General features: G+C 42.0%; 1 protein-coding gene across 1 annotated transcript in view; it reads left to right on the top strand.

Annotated features, from left to right (window-relative positions):
- Nucleotides 1-25,243, top strand: part of LOC124720275 (something about silencing protein 10) — a 201,032-nt gene that overhangs the window by 12,558 nt on the left and 163,231 nt on the right. The window contains exons 2-3 of the mRNA XM_047245591.1: nt 13,025-13,166; nt 21,306-21,480. Coding sequence (XP_047101547.1) covers nt 13,025-13,166; nt 21,306-21,480 — 317 coding nt within the window. The remainder of the gene's footprint in view (nt 1-13,024; nt 13,167-21,305; nt 21,481-25,243) is intronic.

The following is a 25,243-nucleotide window of genomic DNA, read 5'->3' as shown; positions in this document are numbered from 1 at the left end:
AGGCGGCTGCCTCTTTCATTTCTTAGCCCCAATCCATATTCACCTACTATGTTTTCTTCTCTCCCTTTTCCTACTCTCGAATTCCAGTCACCCATGACTATTAAATTTTCGTCTCCCTTCACTACCTGAATAATTTCTTTTATCTCATCATACATTTCATCAATTTCTTCATCATCTGCAGAGCTAGTTGGCATATAAACTTGTAGGACTGTAGTAGCCATGGACTTCGTGTCTATCTTGGCCACAATAATGCGTTCACTATGCTGTTTGTAGCAGCTTACCCGCACTCCTATATTTTTATTCATTATTAAACGTACTCCTGCATTACCCCTATTTGATGTTGTGTTTATAACCCTGTATTCACCTGACCAAAAGTCATGTTCCTCCTGCCACCGAACTTCACTAATTCCCACTATATCTAACTTTAACCTATCCATTTCCCTTTTTAAATTTTCTAATCTACCTGCCCGGTTAAGGGATCTGACATTCCACGCTCCGATCCGTAGAACGCCAGTTTTCTTTTTCCTGATAACGACGTCCTCTTGAGTAGTCCCCGCCCGGAGAGCCGAATGGGGGACTATTTTACCTCCGGAATATTTTACCCAAGAGGACATCATCATTTATCCATACAGTAAAGCTGCATGCCCTCGGGAAAAATTACGGCTGTAGTTTCCCCTTGCTTTTAGCTGTTCGCAGTACCAGCACAGCAAGGCCATTTTGGTTAGTGTTGCAAGGCCAGGTCAGTCAATCATCCAGACTGTTGCAACCTCCCCTCCTATATAAAAGATACCAACCATTTCCTCCACCGTCTTCCCACAGTTCCTGTCCCTTTACCACGTGGTGCCCTGCTTGTCACTATTGATGCCACCTCCCTTTACACTAACATTCATAATGCCCATGGCCTTACCGCTGTTGAATACTACCTTTCCCAATGCCCAACGGATCCCAAACCAACAACCTCTTTCCTAGTCGCCATGACCAACTATATCCTCACCCACAATTACTTTTCCTTTGAAGGCATTACCTACAGACAAATGGGATACAGCCATGGGCACCTGCATGGGACTGTCCTGTGCCAACCTATTCATGGGCTGTCTAGAGGAATCCTTCCTTAAAAACGCAGAATCCTAAACCCCTCACCTGGTTGATTGATGACACCTTTGCGATCTGGATTGAGGGTGAGGTCACCCTATCCATATTCCTCCAGAATCTCAACAATTTCTCACTCATTTGTTTCACCTGGTCCTACTCAACCCAAGATGCCACCTTCCTAGATCTTGACTTCCACCTCAAAGATGGCTACATCAGTACCTCCGTCCATATCAGACCTACTAACTACCAGCAACTCCTCCACTGAGACAGCTGCCACCTGTTCCGTACAAAGAGGTCCCTTCCGTACAGCCTAGCCACCCGTGGTCATCGCGTGACGAGCGTTCCCTCTCAAAATGTACCGAGGGTCTCACTGGAGCCACCGAGCGAAGTGGCGCAGTGGTTAGCACACTGGACTCGCATTCGGGAGGACGACGGTTCAATCCCATCTCTGTCCATCCTGATTTAGGTTTTCCATGATTTCCCTAAATTGCTTCAGGCAAATGCCGGGATGGTTCCTTTGAAAGGGCAAGGCCAATTTCTTTCCTCATCCTTCCCTCACCCGAGGTCGCGCTCCGTCTCTAATGACCTCGTTGTCGACGGGACGTTAAACACTAATCTCCTCCTCCTCCTCCTCCTCCTCCTCCTCCTCACTGGAGCCTTCACAAACTGTGATTTTCCTCCCAACCTTGTACAAAAACAAATCTCGTGTGCCTTACCTTTCCAGTCTCCCACCACTTCCCAAAGTCCCACCGTCCGGCCACAGAGGAGCATTACCCTCGTAACTCAGTACCACCCAGGACTGGAGCAACTGAATTACATTGTCCACCAGAGTTTCGAGAACCTCTTGTCGTGCCCTGAAATGAGAAGTGTCCTGCCTGCTATACTTCCCACCCCTTCCACAGTGGTATTCTGCCATCCACCGAACCTACACAATAGAGTCCCGCATGACCGAGTAAGCGAGCACAAAATACGAGATGGGGCGAGCACACCCTAACGGATAGACTGCCCGCACTAGTTCTAGTGACCGAGCATAGAAGCCGTGACCGAATACGTAGCACGTAACTTCAAACACATTACACGTGTCATTATCCGTGTGAGACTGCAGCCAGTAAGGGCTTCTCATTTGTGGTGTCTCTCTCTCTGTAATCATGCACCGCCAGGAAGCCAGTGCAGTAAGCATAAGATTGAAACAAATGTTTACACACTGAAAAAAACGGCAAGGTCTAAAAAGCCAACTATGGAGCACATTTTTGTTGGTTGTAGGCGAAAACTGTGCGTCTACTGGGTACATATCGTACATAAACTGCTCCACATTATTGTGTTTCCAGTCGGGAACCACTCATTTAAAGAAACACAGTTGCAAGAAACCTCACAAAGATACTGCTCCTTCAGGGATACAGGCAGTAATAAAAAATATTATTACAGCAAAGTGTGTTGGAATGTGTGCTAAAGATATGAGATCTTTTAATGCTATTTCCAGTGAAAGTTTCAGAGAACTAGGCCAAGAATTAATATATCTAGGTGCGCATTATGGAGAACTTAACGTGCCAGATGTCATGCCACATCCCTCTACTATAAGCAGACATGTCAAAGAACAAGCTGATGCAATACGAAACAGCATAATGCCTTCTGTTATTGCGTGCTGCGACAGTTGATATGTGGACTGATTCACATAATCAGATTAACACAAATTGGTCTCTTTTGAACAATGTTTTATTTACAACAAAATTCCCGGACGTTAAGAAGACAGGAGTAAATATTATAAAACAGAATTTAGCTTACGTACCCGTTCTTAGAAGCGTTACTTTTGTATTAAAAGAGAGAGAGAGTCAGAGATAAATACATTGTGTGTGTGTGTGTGTGTGTGTGTGTGTGTGTGTGTGTGTGTGTGTGTGTGTGTGTAACAGAGAGAGAGAGATAGAGAGAGACAGAGAGAGGCGTCAGATTTATACAGTACAGTGCAGCGAACCGGGTCGAGGCGAGGTGAGACGTCAGTGGTGACTGGTCATGCTCGGTTATCCGTGTGTCCGGAATCCGGACAACAGACATGGGGCGAGTACGTGACCGAGCCGAGTCGTGTGGGGCCGGACACTAGCGGCTCGGTTCCCCCGTCAACAGGCGAGCCGTGACCGGTCAAACATCGAGCGTTGCAGCACTCTACTACACAATATACTTGTCCATCCTTACATAACCCCTGCTTCCAACCCTTTACCTCAATGCTCATACCCCTGTAATAGACCTGGATGCAAGACCTGTCCCATACATCCTCCTACCACCAGCTACTCCAGGCCAGTCACTAACATCACCTATCCCAACAAAGCAGGAGCTACCTGTGAAACCGGTCGTGTGGTCTACAAGCTTTCAACCACTGTGCTGCATTCTATGTAGGCATGACAACTAACAAGCTGTCTATTTGCATGAATGGCCACCGACAAACTGTAGCCAAGAAACAAGAGGTCCACCCTGTTGCTGAACACCTACCGAACATGGTACCCTTCATTTCAGTGACTGCTTCACAGCCTGTGCCATATGGATCCTTGCCACCAGCACCAGCTTTTCTGAGTTGTGCAGGCGGGAACTTACCCTGCAACACATCCTACACTCATGCTCATAAATTAAGGATAATGCTAATACATGGTGAAACATTGCTCTGGTGGGTGGTTTGTGGGTTTAAATCACCTCTGGGTATGACCCTGCATTGCCTTTGACCAGCGGTCGTCGCACGGTGGAGCTGGCAGCAGTCCACATACGCAGAGGTGTGTTGGTGAATGTCGGAGTAAGGTGCAGCGAGTAAGTGTGCAGACATTTTCAGACATGCTAATGGTGACTGTGTGTTGAAAATGGCTCAAAGAGCACATATTGATGATGTTATGAGGGGTAGAATACTAGGGCGACTGGAGGCTGGTCAAACACAGCAGGTCGTAGCACGGGCCCTCCGTGTGCCACAAAGTGTGATCTCAAGATTATGGCAACGATTCCAGCAGACAGGAAACGTGTCCAGGTGCTACAGTATGGGACGACCACAGTGTAGCACACCACAAGTAGACCGATATCTCACCATCAGTGCCCGCAGACGGCCACAGAGTACTGCAGGTAGCCTCGCTCGGGACCTTACCCCAGCCACTGGAACACTTGTCTCCAGACACACAGTCTACAGATGACTGAACAGACTCGGTTTATTTGCCTGGAGACCTGAAAGGTACATTCCACTGACCCCCAGCAGAGCCTGTAAGGCCTGGTGTCAGTACATGGTCATGGGAACAGTGGTCCCAGGTTATGTTCGTGGATGAGTCCAGGTACAGTCTGAACAGTGATTTTCGCCGGGTTTTCATCTGGCGTGAGCCAGGAACCAGATACCAACCCCTTAATGTCCTTGAAATGGAAATGTATGGAGGTCGTGGTTTGATGGTGTGGGGTGGGATTATTGGTGCACTTACACCCCTGCATGTCTTTGACACAGGAACTGTAGCAGGTCAGGTGTATCGGGACATCATTTTGCACCAGTATGCCTTTTCAGGGGTGCAGTGGGCCCCACCTTCCTCCTTACAGATGATAACGCACGGCCCCATCGAGCTGCCATCGTGGAGGAGTACCTTGAAACAGAAGGTATCAGGTGAATGGAGTGGCCTGCCTGTTCTCCAGACCTGAACCCCATCGAGCACGTCTGGGGTGCTCTCGGTCGATGTATCGCTGCACGTCTTCAAACCCCTACGACCCTTCAGGAGCTCCGACAGGCTCTGGTGAAAGATTGGGAGGCTATACCCCAGCAGCTGCTCGACCACCTGATCCAGAGTATGCCAACCCGTTGTGTGGCCTGTGTACGTGTGAATGGTGAAAATATTCCATATTGACATTGGGGTACGTGTGCAGGAAACAGTTGCATTTTGTAGCACATGTGTTTCGGGACAGTTTTCTCAATTTATCACCAATACCGTGGACTCACAGATCTGTGTCGTGTGTGTTCCCTATGTACCTATGCTATTAGCACCAGTTTTGTGTAGTGCCACATTTTCTGCTGCTTTCCCCCTCCCCTCCACCCCCAACTCTCCCTTGCCCTCTGTCTAACCTGCAGCACTTTACTGTCTGCCACCCCCACCATACTATCACTCACCCTCCCTGCCCCAACTTCCTCCTTTCCCCCAACCGGTCGTCATTCCCATCGTGCACTGGTGCTGCTGCCCGTAGTGTGGTTTCAGTTGCCTGAGACTGCAGTCATGTGTGTGAATTGCATTTCGATGCACGTGTGTGTGTGCGTGTGTGTGTCGTCTATTGTTGATGAAGGCCGTAGTGGCTGAAAGGTTTATTTGTGACAGTCCTTTTGTTGTGCCTCTCTGCAACTCAACATCTCTGCTATATAGTGAGTAGCAACTTTTCGTAATCTAGTTAACGATTTTTGATTTACAATTTAATCGTGCCAATCTTGTTGAAGAACAGCCCATCTCCTGCAGATGTGCTCACTTTTACATTGTCAGCTTTGAAGTCCAAAGAAAATAACAGACAATAGGGATGTTAATAATTAAATTCTTTTAGGATACATCTTTAATGACAGACACATTTATTGCATTCATTTATAAAATATTTTAGTATTGCAAGATAAAAATGTTCAAAGCAAAAAGATCTTGGACATCAGCTGCAGGTTAGAAGCTGTGCATCTTAACACAGTTATCAAAGCATGTTGCCATGTCAAAACAGTATTTCGCAAACCTAGTACTTCACTGTACACCATAGTGCTCAGAGCCATTTGAACTTCACTGTACAGTACTTCGTGCTCTGACATTAAGTGGCAGCGGGTGGGCGTAGCAAGTGCCAGCTTGTGCACACATATATATAAAAGCTGTACATTGAGAGAGTTACGACTCCGTACTATCAGAAATATGAGGATGATGACGATGTTTGGTCTGTAGAGCGCTGAACTACACGGTTATCAGCACCCATACAAATTCCCAAACTTTGCTCAATCCAATCTCGCCACATGCACGAATGATGATGAAATGTTGAGGACAACACAAACACCCAGTCATCTCGAGGCAGGTGAAAATCCCTGACCCCGCCGGGAATCGACCCCGGGACCCCGCATTCGGGAAGTGAAAATGCGACCGCGGGACCACGAGCTGCGGACATCAGATTTGTGGCCCAAATTTTCACACGGGATCAGTTTCTGCAGCTGATGTCCTGCAGGATCGCTTTTTTCTTCTTGAAATATAAAATCCAGGTGGTGATGTTTCCTTGTGAGTTGTTTTTAACCCTTAACTCACACGAGTGGTCTCTCAGATCGCCCAAAAGCTATCGAAATTGGTCTTCGAGGTCAGTTCTGGTAGAATGCTTCTATACCTAACATATCCTCCTTACATCACCAACTCTACAATGTTTTGTCATTGGTTGCATTACTGCCTTTTTCTTTTGTTACTGATACACATTAGGGTCTCCTAGAGTGCGCCTCGTCAACTGCGTAACAGTTTTCTTCAGCACGGTACAAAATGTGTTTACAGGAATGTGTCAGTTTTAACAATCCTAAGTTTGGTGACATTGTTAGTCAGTTGTTGGAGGAATTATCAGTGATATAGATAAAAAAATTACTTCTGTAGTGCACACTTTTATCAGTAAAAATATATTAGAACTGTGGTGGATTTATTTACCATGAAAATGTTGCAGAACAGTTGTGGATGTCCCGCAAATAAAAATTTATGTTCTTCACATATATTGGAGCTGTGGAACACTGTTTATAAAAAATGCTGTAGTCTCGTATTCATCAGCAGTTTTGTGCTATGTTAGCAGCTCCTTTCGTGGTCCATCACTTCCTTCTTAATTGTGCAGTAACCTCTCTTTTATCTCTTCTCTAGCACCTACTCTTCTGAGCCCCTCCTACTTCCTTAATATATGTCCTATCTAATTTCTTTTCCTTTTTTGTATTAAATTCAGCAATTGTTTGCTCTTCCACTCTTCTCAGTACCCCCTCACTTTTACCCTATCCATCGAATTTATTCTTTCCGTCCTCACTACGTTCACATCTCCAAATCCCTTGTTCTATCTTCCTCCCTCGCTGTCCGTGTTTCAGCACCAATCAGATTCTTTTCCTCCAATCTTTGCTTGTATTACCACACACACCTTTCATTTTCTTACAAAATGCCCCTTTTGCCATTACTACCCTGGTATTAATTTCTGTGCTGCACTTGCAGTGGCTTTCTGTTCTACATCCTAGTTACTTAATTGCACATTTATTTATTTATTTATTCATTCATCCATAGACCATTTGCTACAATAGTATTTACATGTCATAAACAGACGGAAATATTATACATCAGAATAGAGTAGGATAAGATGTGGATAGGGCAGGAAATTGGCCATGGCCTAATTGAAGAAACTGTCCCAGTTTGGGTGGCCAGACAGGGAATGAACCCCAGTCCATCCGAATGCAAGCTCAGTACATTAAAACTGGAGTAGCCACCTCAGTCAGTATGTGATTGGAAGGGGAATAACAAAATACATTTTCTACATTGTGAGTGCAACATGCACAGTAAGTAAATAATGAAAAGAAATTTTGAAATAAAAACACTACGTATAAAGTGAAAACACATCAACAAATTATGTGACACTGCATAAAAGTACAAAATGCACAGTAAGTCAATTAATGATGTGGATAAATTATGAAATTTTGATTGAAAACACCACAGAAAATGAAACACAAGAGCACATTATTTAGCACTGCTTAAAGGTATGAAGCACGAGCACACGAAAACCTGCCAAATGTTTCTTCATTTACCATTATCTTTCCCTTTATTTCCTTGTAATCACTTTTGTTTTCTTTGTAGTGACTTTCAGTCTGCAGCTTTTTCCTTTTGTGGAAAATGGGTGCCACATGAATTGAATGAAAGACAGATGGAAAACTGAAAAACCATTTGTCAAATTTTGCTTCAAAGACATGAAAGAAAATCAATTTTGTATCGAATTGTTACTGGTGATGAAAAATGGATTTAATTTAAGAATCCTAAACAGGAAAAATCATGGGTTAATCCGGGACAACCATCAACATCGACTGCAAAACCAGATGGATTCGGCAAGAAGACAATGCTCTGTGTTTGGTGGGATCAGAAAGGTGTGGTGTATCATGAGCTTCTAAAACCCGATGAAACTGTGAATGCTAATTGCTACAGACAAAAAATGATCAATTTGAACTATGCATTGTTCGAAAAAAGACCAGAATGGACCAGAAGACATGGCAAAGTAATTTTTTTACACGACAATTCACCTGCACACAAAGCAAAACTGTTTCAGGATACAATCAAAACACTTGCCTGGGAGCTGCTACCCCACCCGACGTATTCACCAGATCTGGCCCCTTCCGACTATCAGTTGTTTTCATCAATGGGACACGCATTGGCTGAGGAACACTTCGATTCCTACAAAGAAGTAAAAAATTGGGTGTCTGATTGGCTTGCTTCAAAAGACCAACATTTCTATTGGCATGGTGTCCACAAATTGTCAGAAAGGTGGTCAAAATGTATAGAAAGCAATGGTCAGTACTTTGAATAAAATGTTTTTACTTTTCAATTCAAAATTAGTGTTTCATTTTCACAAAAAAAAAAAAAAAAAAAAAAAAAAAAAAAAAAAAAAAAAAAAAAAAAAAAAAAATAAAAAATAAAAAATAAATATATATATATATATATATAAAATAAAATAAAATGCTGATTTCATAGCAGTACACCTGGTTAGCTTGTGTGTGCATGCTATCATGTTCACAAACTGCCTTTGAGCAGTCGACTGCCATCTGTGTTGTTCGTCAGTTTGTGCTGCGTTTGTAGTTGAGGTGACAGAAAAAAGAAACAGGGGTAACTATAGATAATACAGTATCCAAACAACACAAGTACAGTACTGTGAGATATACGAAATGACAACAGTGATTATTAGTTTATGCAGTTCATAAGAGCATCACACAAAGATTTTGATTTTGTGCTTCTGAAACTTATGCTTAATGCAATTTCTGCAGTATGAAGTCTGGTCCCGACATTGCATTATTTGTCAACCAGTGACTCAACCAGTTTGAGCTATTTACTTTGTGTTCGAAAACAGAACACTTCAGTGATTTTGCCTGAAACTGTGAAATACTGAGTCGATGTTCTTAGTAATTATCTGGAAGGTACTTGGTTTTCATTACATAGTTTTCACTTTATTTTATAAAACAAATTGTTTATGCAATTTCCTCAAGGAAGGTGATACATAAACACCCTCCCATGCAACAAAACCAGAAATGTCATAAACCCCAGAAACCACTACAACATATGTGTTTTTTTGTTTTTATTATTTTTTTTTTTCAAATTTTTATCTGCATTCTCAGTGTTTTCCAATTCACTTTCTAGTATATTGTTGAAGTGCTTCAGCTATCCATCGTTTTGAGTTGTTGAGATGTGTGAGTTCATAATTTTTGTGCTGTTAAGTCACCAGATCATAAATATTCACCCCAACAGTTTTCACTTTTATACACACACATCTTTCATAAATTTGTCAGTTTCAGATCCAATTTACTGCGTTATTTACAGTACTGTGAATGGAGACTTTTTATCTACTCTATCTTTGTAAGTAGGCTTCCTAGGGATAGTTTGTATCTTATCTTGAAGTGTCTGCCAGTTCAGCTTCTTTAGTATCTCTTTGACACACTCCCAAAGGTCACAGAAACCTGTGACCATTCATGCGGCCCTTTGCTGTGTGCATTCGATATCCCCTCTTAGTCCTCTTTGGTACAGGTGCCATACACTTGAACAATATTCTAAGATGGGTCCCACAAACGTTTTGTAAATGCTCTCCTATGTAGACACAGCATTTTTCCAATATCCTACCAATGAGCTATAGTCTGCAATCTGCATTGCTTATGAGTGAACATACGTGCATATTCTATCATATATCGTTACAGATTAATACATCCAGATATTTGTATGAGTTGACAGTCTTGAATTGTGGCTCATTGATGTTGTCATCATAGGATACTACGTATTGTGAAGTGCAAAATTTTGCCATTTTGAACATTTAAAGGAAATTGCCATCTTTGCACAGCATTGAAATCTTACCAAAATCAGATTGAATGTTTGTGTAGCTTTTGCCAGGCAGTTAGGTTTCATAAAAGGAAGCTGCATAATATATATCTGTATTAATAATAAAAATGTAAAACCATTATGTTTGTCTGTCTGAACACGCAAATCTCCAAAACTGCTAGGTTTATTTTCGTGGGTTTCCACAGCTAACTTGGGGCAAAATATAACCTTTATGTCATCAAAACTGGACCACAAAAGAAAAGTTAATTGTAATTTAAACATTTATCCAAAACTGCCAGCTCAGCTTAGTCATTTGAATTTTTAATCATCATGGTGTTTACACCAAAGAACCAATAGATGGCGCTGTTAATTTCGTGATACACCAAAGAACCAATTCACGGCACTGTTAGGTTTTTTAACTCAGCAGCAGATGTAGTTTTGGCAGTTTATGCCAGTGACAGAATTCAGTGCCGCAATCTTATCTGTACGAATACAAACTAACAGTGTGACTAGGATATACAAATTTACTGATTCCACGTTGTGTATTAAAAACTGAATGATACTGGTTTGCCTCTATTGATGGATTTTATTTATGTTTGACATATATCCTATGAAAGTTTTTTTACCACAATGACAGAAGTGTTTCTGGAAGTTTACATCAGTGACAAAATTAAGCTCTGCATCCTATCTTTATGACTATAAACTAACATTGAATTTACTTGGCTGGGACGTACGGATTTACCGATTTTGCTATATGTACTACATACTTAATTACATTGCTTCATTTCTTTCAGTAGGTTTTATATATATATTCTCTTTTAGGAAAAACAGATTTATTAAGCTTGCTTTGTGATTTGGGTGCCAACTCATTACATTTTTATTTTGTTTTGTTTTGTTATTATTATTATTATTATTATTATTATTATTATTAACTTAATTGGCCACAATGGACCATTTGAGTCATTCCATATTCACTTTCTCTTTGAAGATTAGACTACTTGCTTCTTGCGCACAGCCCAGTACTTTTTCATTCGTTCCGAGCGCAATTTTTTTTAACGCGTCTCAAATCTCTACTGGTCTTCTGTGCATCATTTCTGCTGAAAATTTATGATTCGTAAGGAGAGTGTTAATTTTATTTTTGTTCTCTGCATCAGTAATTGTGAGTCTGACTGCTTCAAGATCTTCCTGAATTTCTTTGACCCACTGTCCTCCTGCCTTCTTCCTGGGACTTCGCATCACTAGTTGTTTTAAAATTCTGTTGTCAGGCAGTCGTAAGGCATGAAAGAAATAAGAGATTCTTTTCTTCTTCGTTGTGCTGGTGATTGGGTCAATCTCACGATAGACAGTTTCACTGGGGAGGATTCTCCAGATTCCATCAACATAGTAGTTTTTATTGAAGCATGTTCTGATAATTCTTTGTTCAGTCTCGACAAACTGATTGGTTCTTCTTTCATTTTTAATTTGGAACAGAGTTTCACAAGCATAAGTTGCTTCCTGCAGAGTTACAGTTTTGTAATGTTGGATCTTAGTGTCTATTGGCAGGACTTTCTTATTACATGTTGACCATGTTAGAAACTGTGCTTTTTTTCCCATTTTGTAGGTTCTGTTTTTTCATGTTGCTTTCTCACCCAAGTTACGCAAAATAATTTCTCCACGATATATGCATTGTAGAACTATGTTAATTGCTTGATCATTTATGAAGATTTTATCTACGCAAAGAGGTTACATAGGCATGATTTCAGTTTTCTCAAAGGATATTTGTAATCCTATTTTTGAAGAAATTTTCTGGATACTTTTGATCTGAGCACAAACTTCTTCCATGTCATTTTATGAACAAAAATTCCTAGAAAACAAGTCCTTGTGGATACACCAGAATGGCTAAAAGACTGAGGACTATGTGGTCTCAAAAACCCAATGAAAATCATGAGGTGAGACTTACTACTGTTTGAGAACATCAGGCTGTAGCTTGCTCTTTTGAAAGTACTTCTGAAAGCGACATAACTCTGTTCGAGAGTGTTGTGCATTATCTCACTCCTCAGAACCCTTAACTCAAAGTGGTTTAAAGATACTTCTCTCCAAAGTAACATCATAGAAACTGAAATTTTAATGGGAAGTGGCAAATGTGAGCAAGTTTTTATACTCGAATTTCACTTATTACTAACAATTTACGATTTCACATTAAATGTATACAGTTCCCAGTGAGCTTATATTATGCTGTGGCTAGAAACAAAGCACACAGCCAGACACTGCATTGAGTGCGTGGATCTTACTGTCAGTAATTTTTTGCACAGCCAGCTCTATGTGACACACTGTTAGTGAAGCAAACAAGCTCTTTGTTTGTATCCCCAATTATACTACTTCAGATGTTGTATACAAAGAAGCTTATAAGTAAAAAATAAATGCTGCGTAGCTATAAATAAGTACCTGGGGTATGCTGGGCTTCTCAGCTGGCCTGCAATAATTGTAAGGGGTTCCTTAATGTACAACACAAAGAGCATGTGTCTCAGCACATTTCCCTGGAGAACACCTGAAGTTACTTCTACATCTGTCGATGATTCCTCCATCTGAGATAACGTGCTGTCCTCTCCCTGCCAAGAAATCTTCAACGTGTCCACAAATTTCATTTGCTAGTCCATACAGTCAGACTGCTATAAATGTCTACATTTGTGGGGTGAGTACATTTAAAATCATTGACTAGAAATTCTGCGTATCACCTGTTGCTCGAGTGACTGGAATAGAAGGCTAAGGGTGCAGGGAGACTACAGTACTGATATGAGTACCGTCTGCTGTACAATGTGCTGATTTTGCAGTTAGATGTAAATGTTGTGAATATAACAGTATTGTGGCAATTTATTTCTGAAGAATCCACAATTTTTTGAATATTCTGTTTACACTACTGTATTCCACAGAGGAAAGAAATTGGATGCAGATCTGGATGTGGAATTGGAGGAGTATGAGCCATCTGACTCTGAAGATGATTATTCTGAAGATGAAAAGCTCTTGTTGGAAAACGTCAGGAAGAGGCCGAGAGAGTTTGATGATGAAAGTGAGGTAAGTTTGGGAACTTTTTCCTTTCTCCCCTTCCGCCTCCACCCTCATTTTTTGCCATTGGCAAACTTGGAACAAAATCTTTATAGTTGAATGAAGAATAGACGAGAAATTCATCCTATATACAAACTTCAGTGTAGAACTAAGTTCATCAGACAAAATTTTATTCATCCCCCTAATCTCTCTGTTTCTTCAAATTATGTTCCAAACTAGTATTTTTTTATTAATGAAAAATTTCCTATAATGCCATAATGAATGACTTTACATATAAGGATAGCTTTTGAAACTCAAAATAACAAGTTAAAATCCTGAGTATACTCATGCATTGGACTTTGACTAAAATATCCTAAAACTTAGTATTTTTTTTAGTTTCTGTTTGGATGTGGAGTTGAACTATATATTTCACGATGCTTTCCTGTAAACAGACATCTCGGAGGAGCTGTGTGAACAATAGTGGACGTATTTGTCTCGTAACATTGGTGAACATTTGTCTGTCAGCTGACAAACTGTTGTCACTTTCAGTCTCTAATGAAGTAACACCACATTCTTTTTCACTTCCTTGGTTGCTAAATTCAATGTCGAACTCAGGGCCACTGTAACCATCTTCTGCCGGAAGCACTGTCTGAAAAACATACAGGGTGAGTCAAAAGGGACTGTACAACTTTGGAATGATATAGAAATTTATTGAGACAACTTACGGAATTGGTAGATATGTCATTTTGTAGCAAACAATCCCAAGTTTGATTCACATAATGCAGTAGTAGCCCATTTTGCCACCAGGAGCGCCAGCGTAGTGAACAGTTAAAATGGCTACTTTCACTGGTGTGGAGTGTGCTCACTGTGTGTTTTGGTTTCATTAGACAAATTCTGCAACAACTGTTTGGCATAAATTTTACACCGAATGCGCTGAATAACCTCCAAGTAGGCTTACAATTTAGTGTCGGTATACAAACTTCGTTGAGACAGGTTGTTCACTACGACACGAAAAATTGCCAGGTCGCCCTTTCTTCTTCGTGGAGAAAACTATCACTCGTGTTGTATATCTGGATATGCTCAAAAACTTTTTAATTCCACAGATCAAAGAAAATGGCCAAGTTGTGATGGTTTACTACCAGCAAGACGGTGCACCACCTTGTTCCCTCACAGAAGTTCAGAGGTTCCTCAATAATCACTTCCCTGGTCAGCGGATTGGCCGTGAAGGACCAATCGCACAGCCACCTGGCACTCCAGACTTGACACCACTGAATTTCTTTCTCTGAGGTTTCATTAAAAACTATGTGTGTGTTCCTCTCCTGTCAAACAGTTGAGTCGACCTGAAAAGTTGAATCTATGCTGCTGTCGCACAAGTTATGCCCGATTTTACGCAACTAGTGGGGTAGGAAATTGATTACCGGTGGGACGTTTGTTGTATCACAAATGGTCGTGACATCGAGCCAAAATGACACCTGACACTTTTATGTGAAACTTACGGTTGTTTGCTACAAAATGACACATCTACCAATTCTGTAAGTTATCTCAATAAATTTCTATATCATTTTAAAGTTGTAAAGTCCCTTTTGACTCATCCTGTACACGACAGAGGTTGAAAGTGGACATTTTGTTGTCAAGCATCCGAAGCTATACATGGTAAGGGCAATAGCTAGTGGCAGCCGGCTCAACTAAAACATGGTAGCCAGACTAAAAATGCATGACAGATGATCTCTAGTGGCTGAACACTTACCTATCAGTGTTGAAACAGATACAAGTGAGGTTTTATTTATTTCCCGAAGATCTGTTCTTAAGTTGCAGTAGTATACGTGGGATTTTAAGTTTCTGGCAAAGTAACAGAAATTGAGATAATTTGGAATTTTATATTGAGTAGTTCAAAGAGAACAGTGGTCACTTTGGAGTGCTGTATTTGATTTAGAACTGGTGTCAGGTGGCTATGTGACCCTCCACTGCTGACGCATGCCTTGGCTGTGAAATGGTGTGTGTGTGTGTGTGTGTGTGTGTGTGTGTGTGTGTGTGTGTGTGGGTGGGTGGGTGGGTGTGCACGCATGTGCCTTTCCACTGTAGGCCATCAGTGCAGGAAGATGTGGAGATGTGAAAGAACAACAAAAAAGCAGCTACTGTGTTTCACCATGCTGGTGACCACACTGCGAATTTTGTCACCTCATCTGTAGGTCAACCACTATGTCTACGCAAATTGTGAGCAATAATGTACTGAACCTCTTTGACAGGGAGTTAGCACACTGCTGGCCATTAAAATTGCTACACCAAGAAGAAATGCAGATGATAAACGGGTATTCAGTGGACAAATATATTATACTAGAGCTGCACATGTGAAAACATTTTCACTCAATTTGGGTGCTTAGATCCTGAGAAATCAGTACCCAGAACAACCACCTCTGGCCGTAATAACAACCTTGATACGCCTGGGCATTGAGTCAGACAGAGCTCGGATGGTGTGTACAGGTACAGCTGCCCATGCAGCCTCAACACGATGCCACAGTTCATCAAGAGTAGTGACTGGCGTATTGTGACGAGCCAGTTGCTCGGCCACCACTGACCAGACGTTTTCAATTGGTGAAAGATCTGGAGAATGTGCTGGCCAGGGCAGCAGTCGAACATTTTCGGTATCCAGAAAGGCCCATACAGGACCTGCAACATGCGGTCTTGCATTGTCCTGCTGAAATATAGGGTTTCGCAGGGATCGAATGAAGGGTTGAGCCACAGGTCGTAACACATCTGAAATGTATCGTCCACTGTTCAAAGTGCCGTCAATGCGAACAAGAGGTGACCGAGACGTGTAACCAGTGGCACCCCCTACCATCACGCCGGGTGATACGCCAGTATGGCGATGACGAATACACGCTTCCAATGTGCCTTCACTGCGATGTCGCCAAACACGGATGCCACCATCATGATGCTGTAAACAGAACCTGGATTCATCCGAAAAAATGACGTTTTGCCATTCGTGCAGCCAGGTTTGTCGGCGAGTACACCATCCCAGGCGCTCCTGTCTGTGATGCAGTGTCAAGGGTAACCGCAGCAACGGTCTCCGAGCTGACAGTCCATGCCGCTGCAAACGTCGTCGAACTGTTCGTGTAGATGGTTGTTGTCTTGCAAATGTCCACATCTGTTGACTCAGGGATCGAGACGTGGCTGCACGATCCGTTACAGCCATGCGGTTAAGATGCCTGTCATCTCGACTGCTAGTGATACGAGGCCGTTGGGATCCAGCACAGTGTTCCATATTACCCTCCTGAACCCACCGATTCCATATTCTGCTAACAGTCATCGGATCTCGACCAACGCGAGCAGCAATGTCGCAATACTATAAACCGCATTTGCGATAGGCTACAATCTGACCTTTATCAAAGTCAGAAACATGATGGTACACATTTCTCCTCCTTACACGGACTCATCACAACAACGTTTGACCAGGCAACGCCGGTCAATTGCTGTTTGTGTATGAGAAATTTGTTTGAAACTTTCCTCATGTCAGCACGTTGTAGGTGTTGCCACTGGCGCCAACCTTGTGTGAATCCTCTGAAAAGCTAATCATTTGCATATCACAGCATCTTCTTCCTGTCGGTTAAATTTCGTGTCTGTAACACTTCATCTTCATGGTGTAGCAATTTTAATGGCCAGTAGTGTATATGTACTTTTAATGTCCAAAGAAACCATGTATGAGCTTTTGGGGATGGATAGGGTAGTTAGTTTACAAATGATATTTGAGTCATCAGTCTTCTTACTGGTTTGATGTGGCCCACAATGCCTCGCTTCCCCTGTGCAGTGCAGCTGGCGTTTGCTGTGGCCCACCTGGGTGGCCCTGTGTTGTGCTGGCTTGCCGGTAAGCCGTCTGCTTCTTGCCTCGACAGTATCTTGCTTTTGGGTCGAGTGTCTCATTTTTGCTTTTTGGTTGTAGGCGAATCCTCGTTACGTGACACTAAATGTTTTTCATTGCTTAACTTTTTATTCATTGACTATCCATCCCAGAGATATTATGTTTTTAATTATGATGGTTGACCTTTCTATATTCTCTGCCACATTGTTTACAATGTTTTATTTTTTTAAGTACACTTGTGTTTTTATCTGTTGTCGTAATTAAGTGCTTATGGCTCTGGCATTACTTTGATGTAAAGGGGTTGAAGCTCTCTCATTGATTATTTCTTACTGTTCAGATATGCACCTGATTTGCCTAGAAGCCATACAACCAGAAGTGCTTAAGAAAATTGGTTGAAGATACAACTGTCTGTGGAGTTCCTGCTATAAAAGATTGGAAACGTTTCCACAAAAATGGACAGGGTTAGGAAAACATAAGATAAAACTGAAGTTTTGTCCTCCATCAAAATTCTCTCTGCTTTTGGGATCTGTTTATGCTGACAGAGCTGTGCGAGTCAGGTCTTTATAGAACTCTGTGCGAGTGTGGCGTATCTTATATAGGGCAAAAGACACACCCTGCTCGGGATTACATTGTCGAACACTGGTGACGTACTCACCTCCTCTGAGCCGAGGAGTTCACTGTCACCAAATATTGTACTTCTCCCGGTCATTCTGTGACATACAGTGAAACAAAAATAAGGGCCCGCATGTCACACTTTTGGGACTTCATTATTAACGAATGTGTGGAAATATGACTGAGGCACTTATAAATTGTGTCACTGAAAAATTTCACGCTGTCGTAAACTGACATGGGTCGCAACATACTTACTTAGAAGTCACACTCAGATCAGAGTTGACACTGAATTTTAGGTTATCCATTTCTCGGTACATGAGCAACTGTGTACAGGAGTGAAATGGCACAGAATGACTCGGGTGTTAGGCTATGGAAGTAGCTCTGGTGATGATGATAAGGAAATGAGACTCTAGGTTGGCTAGCTGGTCTGCTTTTTATTGCTTCTTTATGTATTTGCAGTGAATGCACAGAAGAGCACAGACACTAGTTTATAACTTCAGAAGGTGCAAGAGATATAACAAAGCTTACTAGTTTCTCAAATAAACTACCAGAACAAATGGTTACCCAGCCTATAGCTTTGTTAAGATTTGGGTAAACACAGTAGTGTATGATACTACATGCCCGAAAACAAAGGAACATCAGATTAATCCTCAAGATCCATGTCGGTGTACTCAAGAAATGGCGGATGTGATGAATTGTAATCGTCCCGTCATTTCGTGACATTTGCGTGTAATGGGGAAAATTTAAGAAATGGTGTATTTATGCTATCATAAGAAAATTAAAGAAATGGTCGAGCCCAAATTAAACAGTAACTCTCTGCACAAAGGCCTGCACACATCCGCAAAAAATAGTGTTACGCATTTGGTGGAACAGTGACGGTGTTATACACTACGAATTGCTTTCCTGATGTATAATCGTCACTGCCAACATTTATTGTCAACACTGAGATGTCTTGCAGACACAGCCTGAGAACAGTGACCAGGAAGGCTGTGTGAAGTGATGCTACTCTACAATAATGTGCACCTGCATTCTGCTAGGCTAGCAAAAACACTGTACAGAAGTTGGGTTTGAAAGTCATTCTGCACCCACCTTATTCATCTGATCGTGTGCCCTCAGATTTTCACCTGTTCCAGTTCCTACATCTACATCTACATCTACATTTATACTCCGCAAGCCACCCAATGGTGTGTGGCGGAGGGCACTTTACGTGCCACTGTCATTACCTCCCTTTCCTGTTCCAGTCGCATATGGTTCGCGGGAAGAACGACTGTCTGAAAGCCTCCGTGCGCGCTCTAATCTCTCTAATTTTACATTTGTGGTCTCCTCGGGAGGTATAAGTAGGGGGAAGCAATATATTCGATACCTCATCCAGAAACGCACCCTCTCGAAACCTGGCGAGCAAGCTACACCGCGATGCAGAGCGCCTCTCTTGCAGAGTCTGCCACTTGAGTTTATTAAACATCTCCGTAACACTATCACGGTTAACAAATAACCCTGTGACGAAACGCGCCGCTCTTCTTTGGATCTTCTCTATCTCCTCCGTCAGACCGATCTGGTACGGATCCCACACTGATGAGCAATACTCAAGTATAGGTCGAACGAGTGTTTTGTAAGCCACCTCCTTTGTTGATGGACTACATTTTCTAAGCACTCTCCCAATGAATCTCAACCTGGTACGCGCCTTACCAACAATTAATTTTATATGATCATTCTACTTCAAATCTTCCGCACGCATACTCCCAGATATTTTACAGAAGTAACTGCTACCAGTGTTTGTTCCGCTATCATATAATCATACAATAAAGGATCCTTCTTTCTATGTATTCGCAATACATTACATTTGTCTATGTTAAGGGTCAGTTGCCACTCCCTGCACCAAGTGCCTATCCGCTGCAGATCTTCCTGCATTTCGCTACAATTTTCTAGTGCTGCAACTTCTCTGTATACTACAGCATCATCCGCGAAAAGCCGCATGGAACTTCCGACACTATCTACTAGGTCATTTATATATATTGTGAAAAGCAATGGTCCCATAACACTCCCCTGTGGCACGCCAGAGGTTTCTTTAACGTCTGTAGACGTCTCTCCATTGATAACAACATGCTGTGTTCTGTTTGCTAAAAACTCTTCAATCCAGCCACACAGCTGGTCTGATATTCCGTAGGCTCTTACTTTGTTTATCAGGCGACAGTGCGGGACTGTATCGAACGCCTTCCGGAAGTCAAGAAAAATAGCATCTACCTGGGAGCCTGTATCTAATATTTTCTGGGTCTCATGAACAAATAAAGCGAGTTGGGTCTCACACGATCGCTGTTTCCGGAATCCATGTTGATTCCTACATAGTAGATTCTGGGTTTCCAAAAACGACATGATACTCGAGCAAAAAACATGTTCTAAAATTCTACAACAGATCGACGTCAGAGATATAGGTCTATAGTTTTGCGCATCTGCTCGACGACCCTTCTTGAAGACTGGGACTACCTGTGCTCTTTTCCAATCATTTGGAACCCTCCGTTCCTCTAGAGACTTGCGGTACACGGCTGTTAGAAGGGGGGCAAGTTCTTTCGCGTACTCTGTGTAGAATCGAATTGGTATCCCGTCAGGTCCAGTGGACTTTCCTCTATTGAGTGATTCCTATGAAATAACCTTCAAGGAACAGCTTTTCCAGGTGAAGACGTGTTCCAGATGTGGCTCGACAAGGTCTTTGCGTCAAAACCACGTGTTTTCTGTAGTTGCAGATTTGAAAACTGAGCCCATTGTGGCAGCCTGTTGTACATAATTAAGGACAGTATCCTATTGATGGCTAAAGACTCTGTTGTGTGGGTCTGTTGCATTTATTTAAGTTACGTAGAAACTCTAGGAACTTATACACCGACCCGATACGCACGGGCGAGCTTTGCAACTCCTCCTTAGTGTGCAAGCTTAACTGAATATAGTGCTCACATACATAGGATTTGCTGTAGGTTGTTAGTCATCTGAGGCTGCTCAAACTAGAACTCTTCTCGGTCTGGAAGTCTGCCGCTCGCCTCGTCATTCGAGGGCCTCCGTGTATGGCATTTAGGGCTGTTTGCTTACAAATGGGACAGGGCTGCATCACTTTTTACCTCCAATTCGCAATCGGTGAGCTCGAAATCAGTGGTTTCTCAACGTGTATGACCTCCTAACGGACTGACGAAAGTGGCTCGCAGTGTATACCTCTACCTAAGTTACAGGACTTATAGCTCATATTCGTACACAGAAGAGTTTTCCTTTATTGTCTGGCAAACTTTCACGAACCGTGGCGAGGGGCCTCAGACCTCAGACTGCACGGCTACCCCGCACGGCCGCAGTGCTGGATAGAGAGTGCAAACAAAATCTGTGGATGTGGACAGCACCACGTCTGTACCCGCCGTGTCCACATTTGCACCGTGACGTAATATAGCGAATCCTGTGGAGTATAAAAGAGGGAGCATCACCAGCTCACGACAGCCAGTTTTAGCCCCAATGATGACAATGGAGGTAGACATTGAAAGCTTTGAATTTTATCTGAATTTGACACAGAAAGTAAACCGAGAATTTTTTACACAAGGACTCTGTCGCAAAAAATTTTGTAACCAGATAATTTAGTTGATGGTAGGCCCTCCCTTACTTTGTAGTAGAGCAGTATTTATACCTGTCATCTCTCTCGGCCAGCTGTGCAGAAGCTGTCTGTTTATTTGCAGGAAGAAGTGCTCGGAGTAGCTTCTGACGATGACGACGATGACGACGACGACGAGAGTGATGGCATGGCCAGTGACCTGGACGGCGAGCAGGACGACGACTTGCCGGACGCGAAGGCCTGGGGTCGCAAAAGGAAGAATTTCTACAATGCGGACTATGTGGACGATGACTATGGAGGTGAGTTCTCTTCTGGGCAGGCTTGCATTTGTCAAGTTCACCAGTAGGTACTGTATTGAGAGGCACGCCAGGTTTGGAATTGTTTTCAACACATTAAATTTGAGTTTGAAGGACGAAAACTGCCAGTTATTTTGTTTTCCTTCTGTGTGTTACACTTTCCTTTAATATACTTTCTTTCTTTTTTTTTTTACACCTGCTGAAAAAGAAAATTGTAACATGTGAAGCACTAGTCTTATATTTCAGGAGCATTTTTTCAAAACATGATAATCACAAAAATGTGAATTTTTGATGAAATGAATTTTTTTAAATATCGTACTCCAATACTAATTATGTAAATGGAATAATTTAACATTTACGCAGCTTTTTTAGTGTATGTTTGACTTTTTTACAGTTTTCATTGTTTATTTCAGAATAGAGGGACAAAGTTTCCGAGATTTTTTTTCCTTTTTCTTTTCTTTTCTTTTCTTTTCTTTTCAAAGATGGATAAATGTAAAGACAGAAGTTAAAAGTTTTGTTAACATGCCCATTCAAATTGATTTTTTCCATTTCTTTTTTATCTTTAACATTAATTTCAAAGAATGCTTCTTTATTGTTTATTGTGCGTAAAAATACAATAATGTACTGCTATATCACACTTCAGTATCAAACTTTTCCATAATCGTTTCGTAATCATAAATGCAAAATAGCAACAGATGACATTCAGATACAGCTCAGAATACTGGCTACAACAATACAAAACTGTAATTCTATTGATCACTCTGAACAATGTCCTTATAAATCTCATCTGCTCCTTCTAGTGTTTTAAAATACTTCATTACCTATTATGGAAAGTCCAGGATGGAATGTAACAATACGAAAGAAGGAAAGTTGCTACTCACCATATAGCGGAGATGCTGAGTCGCGATAGGCACTAACGTCACTCAGCATCTCCGGTATATGGTGAGTAGCAACTTTCCTTCTTTGGTATCATTACTTGATAAGTTTTAAGACATACTTTTTCTTTTCCGTACTGGCCATGTTGTTGTTCTCCAACATCTGTGCTTTCATCACTTCTTGACTGCAGCTTCTGGATCTCTGCAGCTCGCCCTGCACAGGACATGCATTATAAGTGTTCAATATTGACCACAGTAACTTCTTCTTAACCTTTTCATAAGCTGAGTAGTTATGTTGAAAGGCATCTTAGATTGTAGGGCTTTCAGTGCACTGGGCTTGAGATCCTTTGCAGCTCAATCTCTGTTTAGTATCTTGACAATGCCATATTGATCCAGTACTTTATATTATGCAGTCAGTAAAAGAATATCTTCCTTTTTCCACTAGCCTTTATGCACTCTACTACTTTGTCAGCTTATTAAATTTTCTGCTTTCTTCCGTGAAGGCCATTACCTGTGCACATCGTTATTGTATTTTGATTTTGACTGGTACAAGAGTCGGAAAATAATGAATTTCATTTGGACTGTTTTTTGGCTGGACGCCTCTAGGTTTCTGAGAAAATACGGTAGAACAGCAGATACTAGGTTACATTCTATTGGTCTTTCCGTTTCAAGCCAAGTGTAAGAAGTGGTCCTTTCCTTTGTGTGTGCACAGGAATGAATCATAATAAATGAACTGTAAGCCAGATCAGTCTTGAATAGAATACTTCACGTAAGAAGAGGTATTGGCTAATTCTGTTGTATATCAGAATATATATTAACCACATTTGCATTGTGCTTTTTCGTTATCTGTAGAAAATCTTTGCACAAACTTTGTGCAACCTGTAGTTTATTATTCATTGATTCCTGTTCACTGTATCTGTTCCTTTCGAGCATCCGTCTTTGGACAGGCCTGATGTTGCTTGGTACTGTTGAGCCATCTTTTTTCTTTATGCTTTATTGAAAACATAATCATCCTTTTTGCTTCTTTCTTGATGTTCCTTTCCCCTGACAAAACTGGCTTGAAGTAAGCAATAATCAGAAGTTAATGGTGCTATGTAAACCACTAATTTATTTCTATTCTTGGTTCTGGTGGCAAATGTTTGCCTATAGTTATTTTTTCCTTCTTTCATTCTTTGCAGAAAACTCTATCACATTATCATTGAAAATGATGTCCTTCATTTTTATTCTCCCTTCAGATCTCTCAGAAGCAAAGCACAGCTTGTCTTTATTCATTTTCGCTGTAACTGGCTGAGAGCAAATATTGAGTTTTACAAAAACCTGTAGTTTTCAATGCCGTATAACAGCAGCAAATATCAGCTGTATCTACATCTACACTCTGCAAACCACCGTGAACTGCATGGCAGAGGGTAGATTCCAGTGTACCAGTTAGTAGGGTTTCTTCCTGTTCCATTCACATATGGAACACGGGAAGAATGATTGTTTGAATGCCTCTATGAGTGCAGTAATTATTCTAATCTTATCCTCACAATCCCTATGTGAGTGACATTTAGGGGATTGCGGTATATTTCTAGAGTCATCATTTAAAGCTGGTTCTTGAAACATTGTTAACAGACTTTCTCAGGATAGTTCACGTCTATCTTCAAAGAATCTTTCAGTTCAGTTCCTTCAGTATCTCTGTTACACTCTCCCTTGGATCAGACAACCTGTGACCATTTGTCCTGCCCTTCTCTGTATACGTCCAATACCCCCTATTTGTCTGCTCACCCTCACCTTCTGCTGTCACCAGGGCAGACATTTTGCAACCTGTTGCTCAACTTCCTCCTCTCTTCTGCTGTTTGGTGACTTCAATGCCACCGTCCCCTTTGGGGCTCCCCACACCCCTGTCCGAGAGGCTCTCTCCGAGTAAACGTCTTCAGCCAGCTCGATCTAATTTGTTTGAGCACGGGTAGACCCACATTTCTTCCCAATTCCACGCACTTCTTTTCCCACTCGTGCATTTCTTTCTGTCCCGCTCGGCTTACTCGCCGTCTCGAGTGGTCTATTCTCTCCGACACACACTCGAGTGAGCATTTGCCCCCGTATCATTTGTTTTCCAATGCCCATCCCAACTGTGGATCCAACCAAGTGGCAGCTTCCCAAGCTGACTGGCAACTCTACTTCTCACTGGTCACTTTTGACAAACGCCATTTCCCTGCTACTGAGACCAGGTAGAATACCTTACAGACGCTATCCTTCCTGCTGCAGAATGTTCGCTATCTCGTACCTCTTCGTCGCCGTGACGTGCCCCCATTTCCTGGTGGACCGAGGCGTGCCGTGATGCACTCCACACGCGGCGACAAGCTCTTCACATTTTTAAACACTGTCACACAATGGTGAACTGTATTAATTATAAACAGCTACTGTGCAGGGCTGCTGCATTTTCAAGGATAGCGGAAATGCTAGTTGGCTTTCTTTTCAAAGCTCTTAACAGTTTTACTCCATCTCCTGTCCTGCTGTTTGGTAAAATCTCTGTCGGGTTTCAGGAACCTCAGTTCCCGGTCTGACCGTAGCGAACAATGTTATTGTAGACTCTCTCGACATCTCCAACTCCTCGGGCTGATATTTTGCAGACATTTTGGTTTTCACCCACTGTCATCCTGCCTTCCTCCCTCCGAAACAGGTGGCGGAGGCAAAAATGATATTTTTCTCCTCCCAAAGTCGTGAATGCTACAAAATTGCGTTTACTATGAAGGAGTTTAAATGTGCAGTCTCTTCATCCTGGTCATCCGCCTCGGGACCAGACGGTGTTCACATTCTGATATTGCAACACCTATTTCCTCAGAGCCTGCACTCTCTCCTCTATACGTGTAACTGCATTTTGACAGATGGCACATTTCCCAGTCGCTGGTCTG

Source organism: Schistocerca piceifrons, chromosome 11 (assembly GCF_021461385.2).
Source record: "Schistocerca piceifrons isolate TAMUIC-IGC-003096 chromosome 11, iqSchPice1.1, whole genome shotgun sequence".
Lineage (NCBI taxonomy): Eukaryota > Metazoa > Arthropoda > Insecta > Orthoptera > Acrididae > Schistocerca > Schistocerca piceifrons.
The sequence above is the reverse complement of the archived record's forward strand: the minus strand, read 5'-3'. Positions and strand labels throughout refer to the sequence as shown.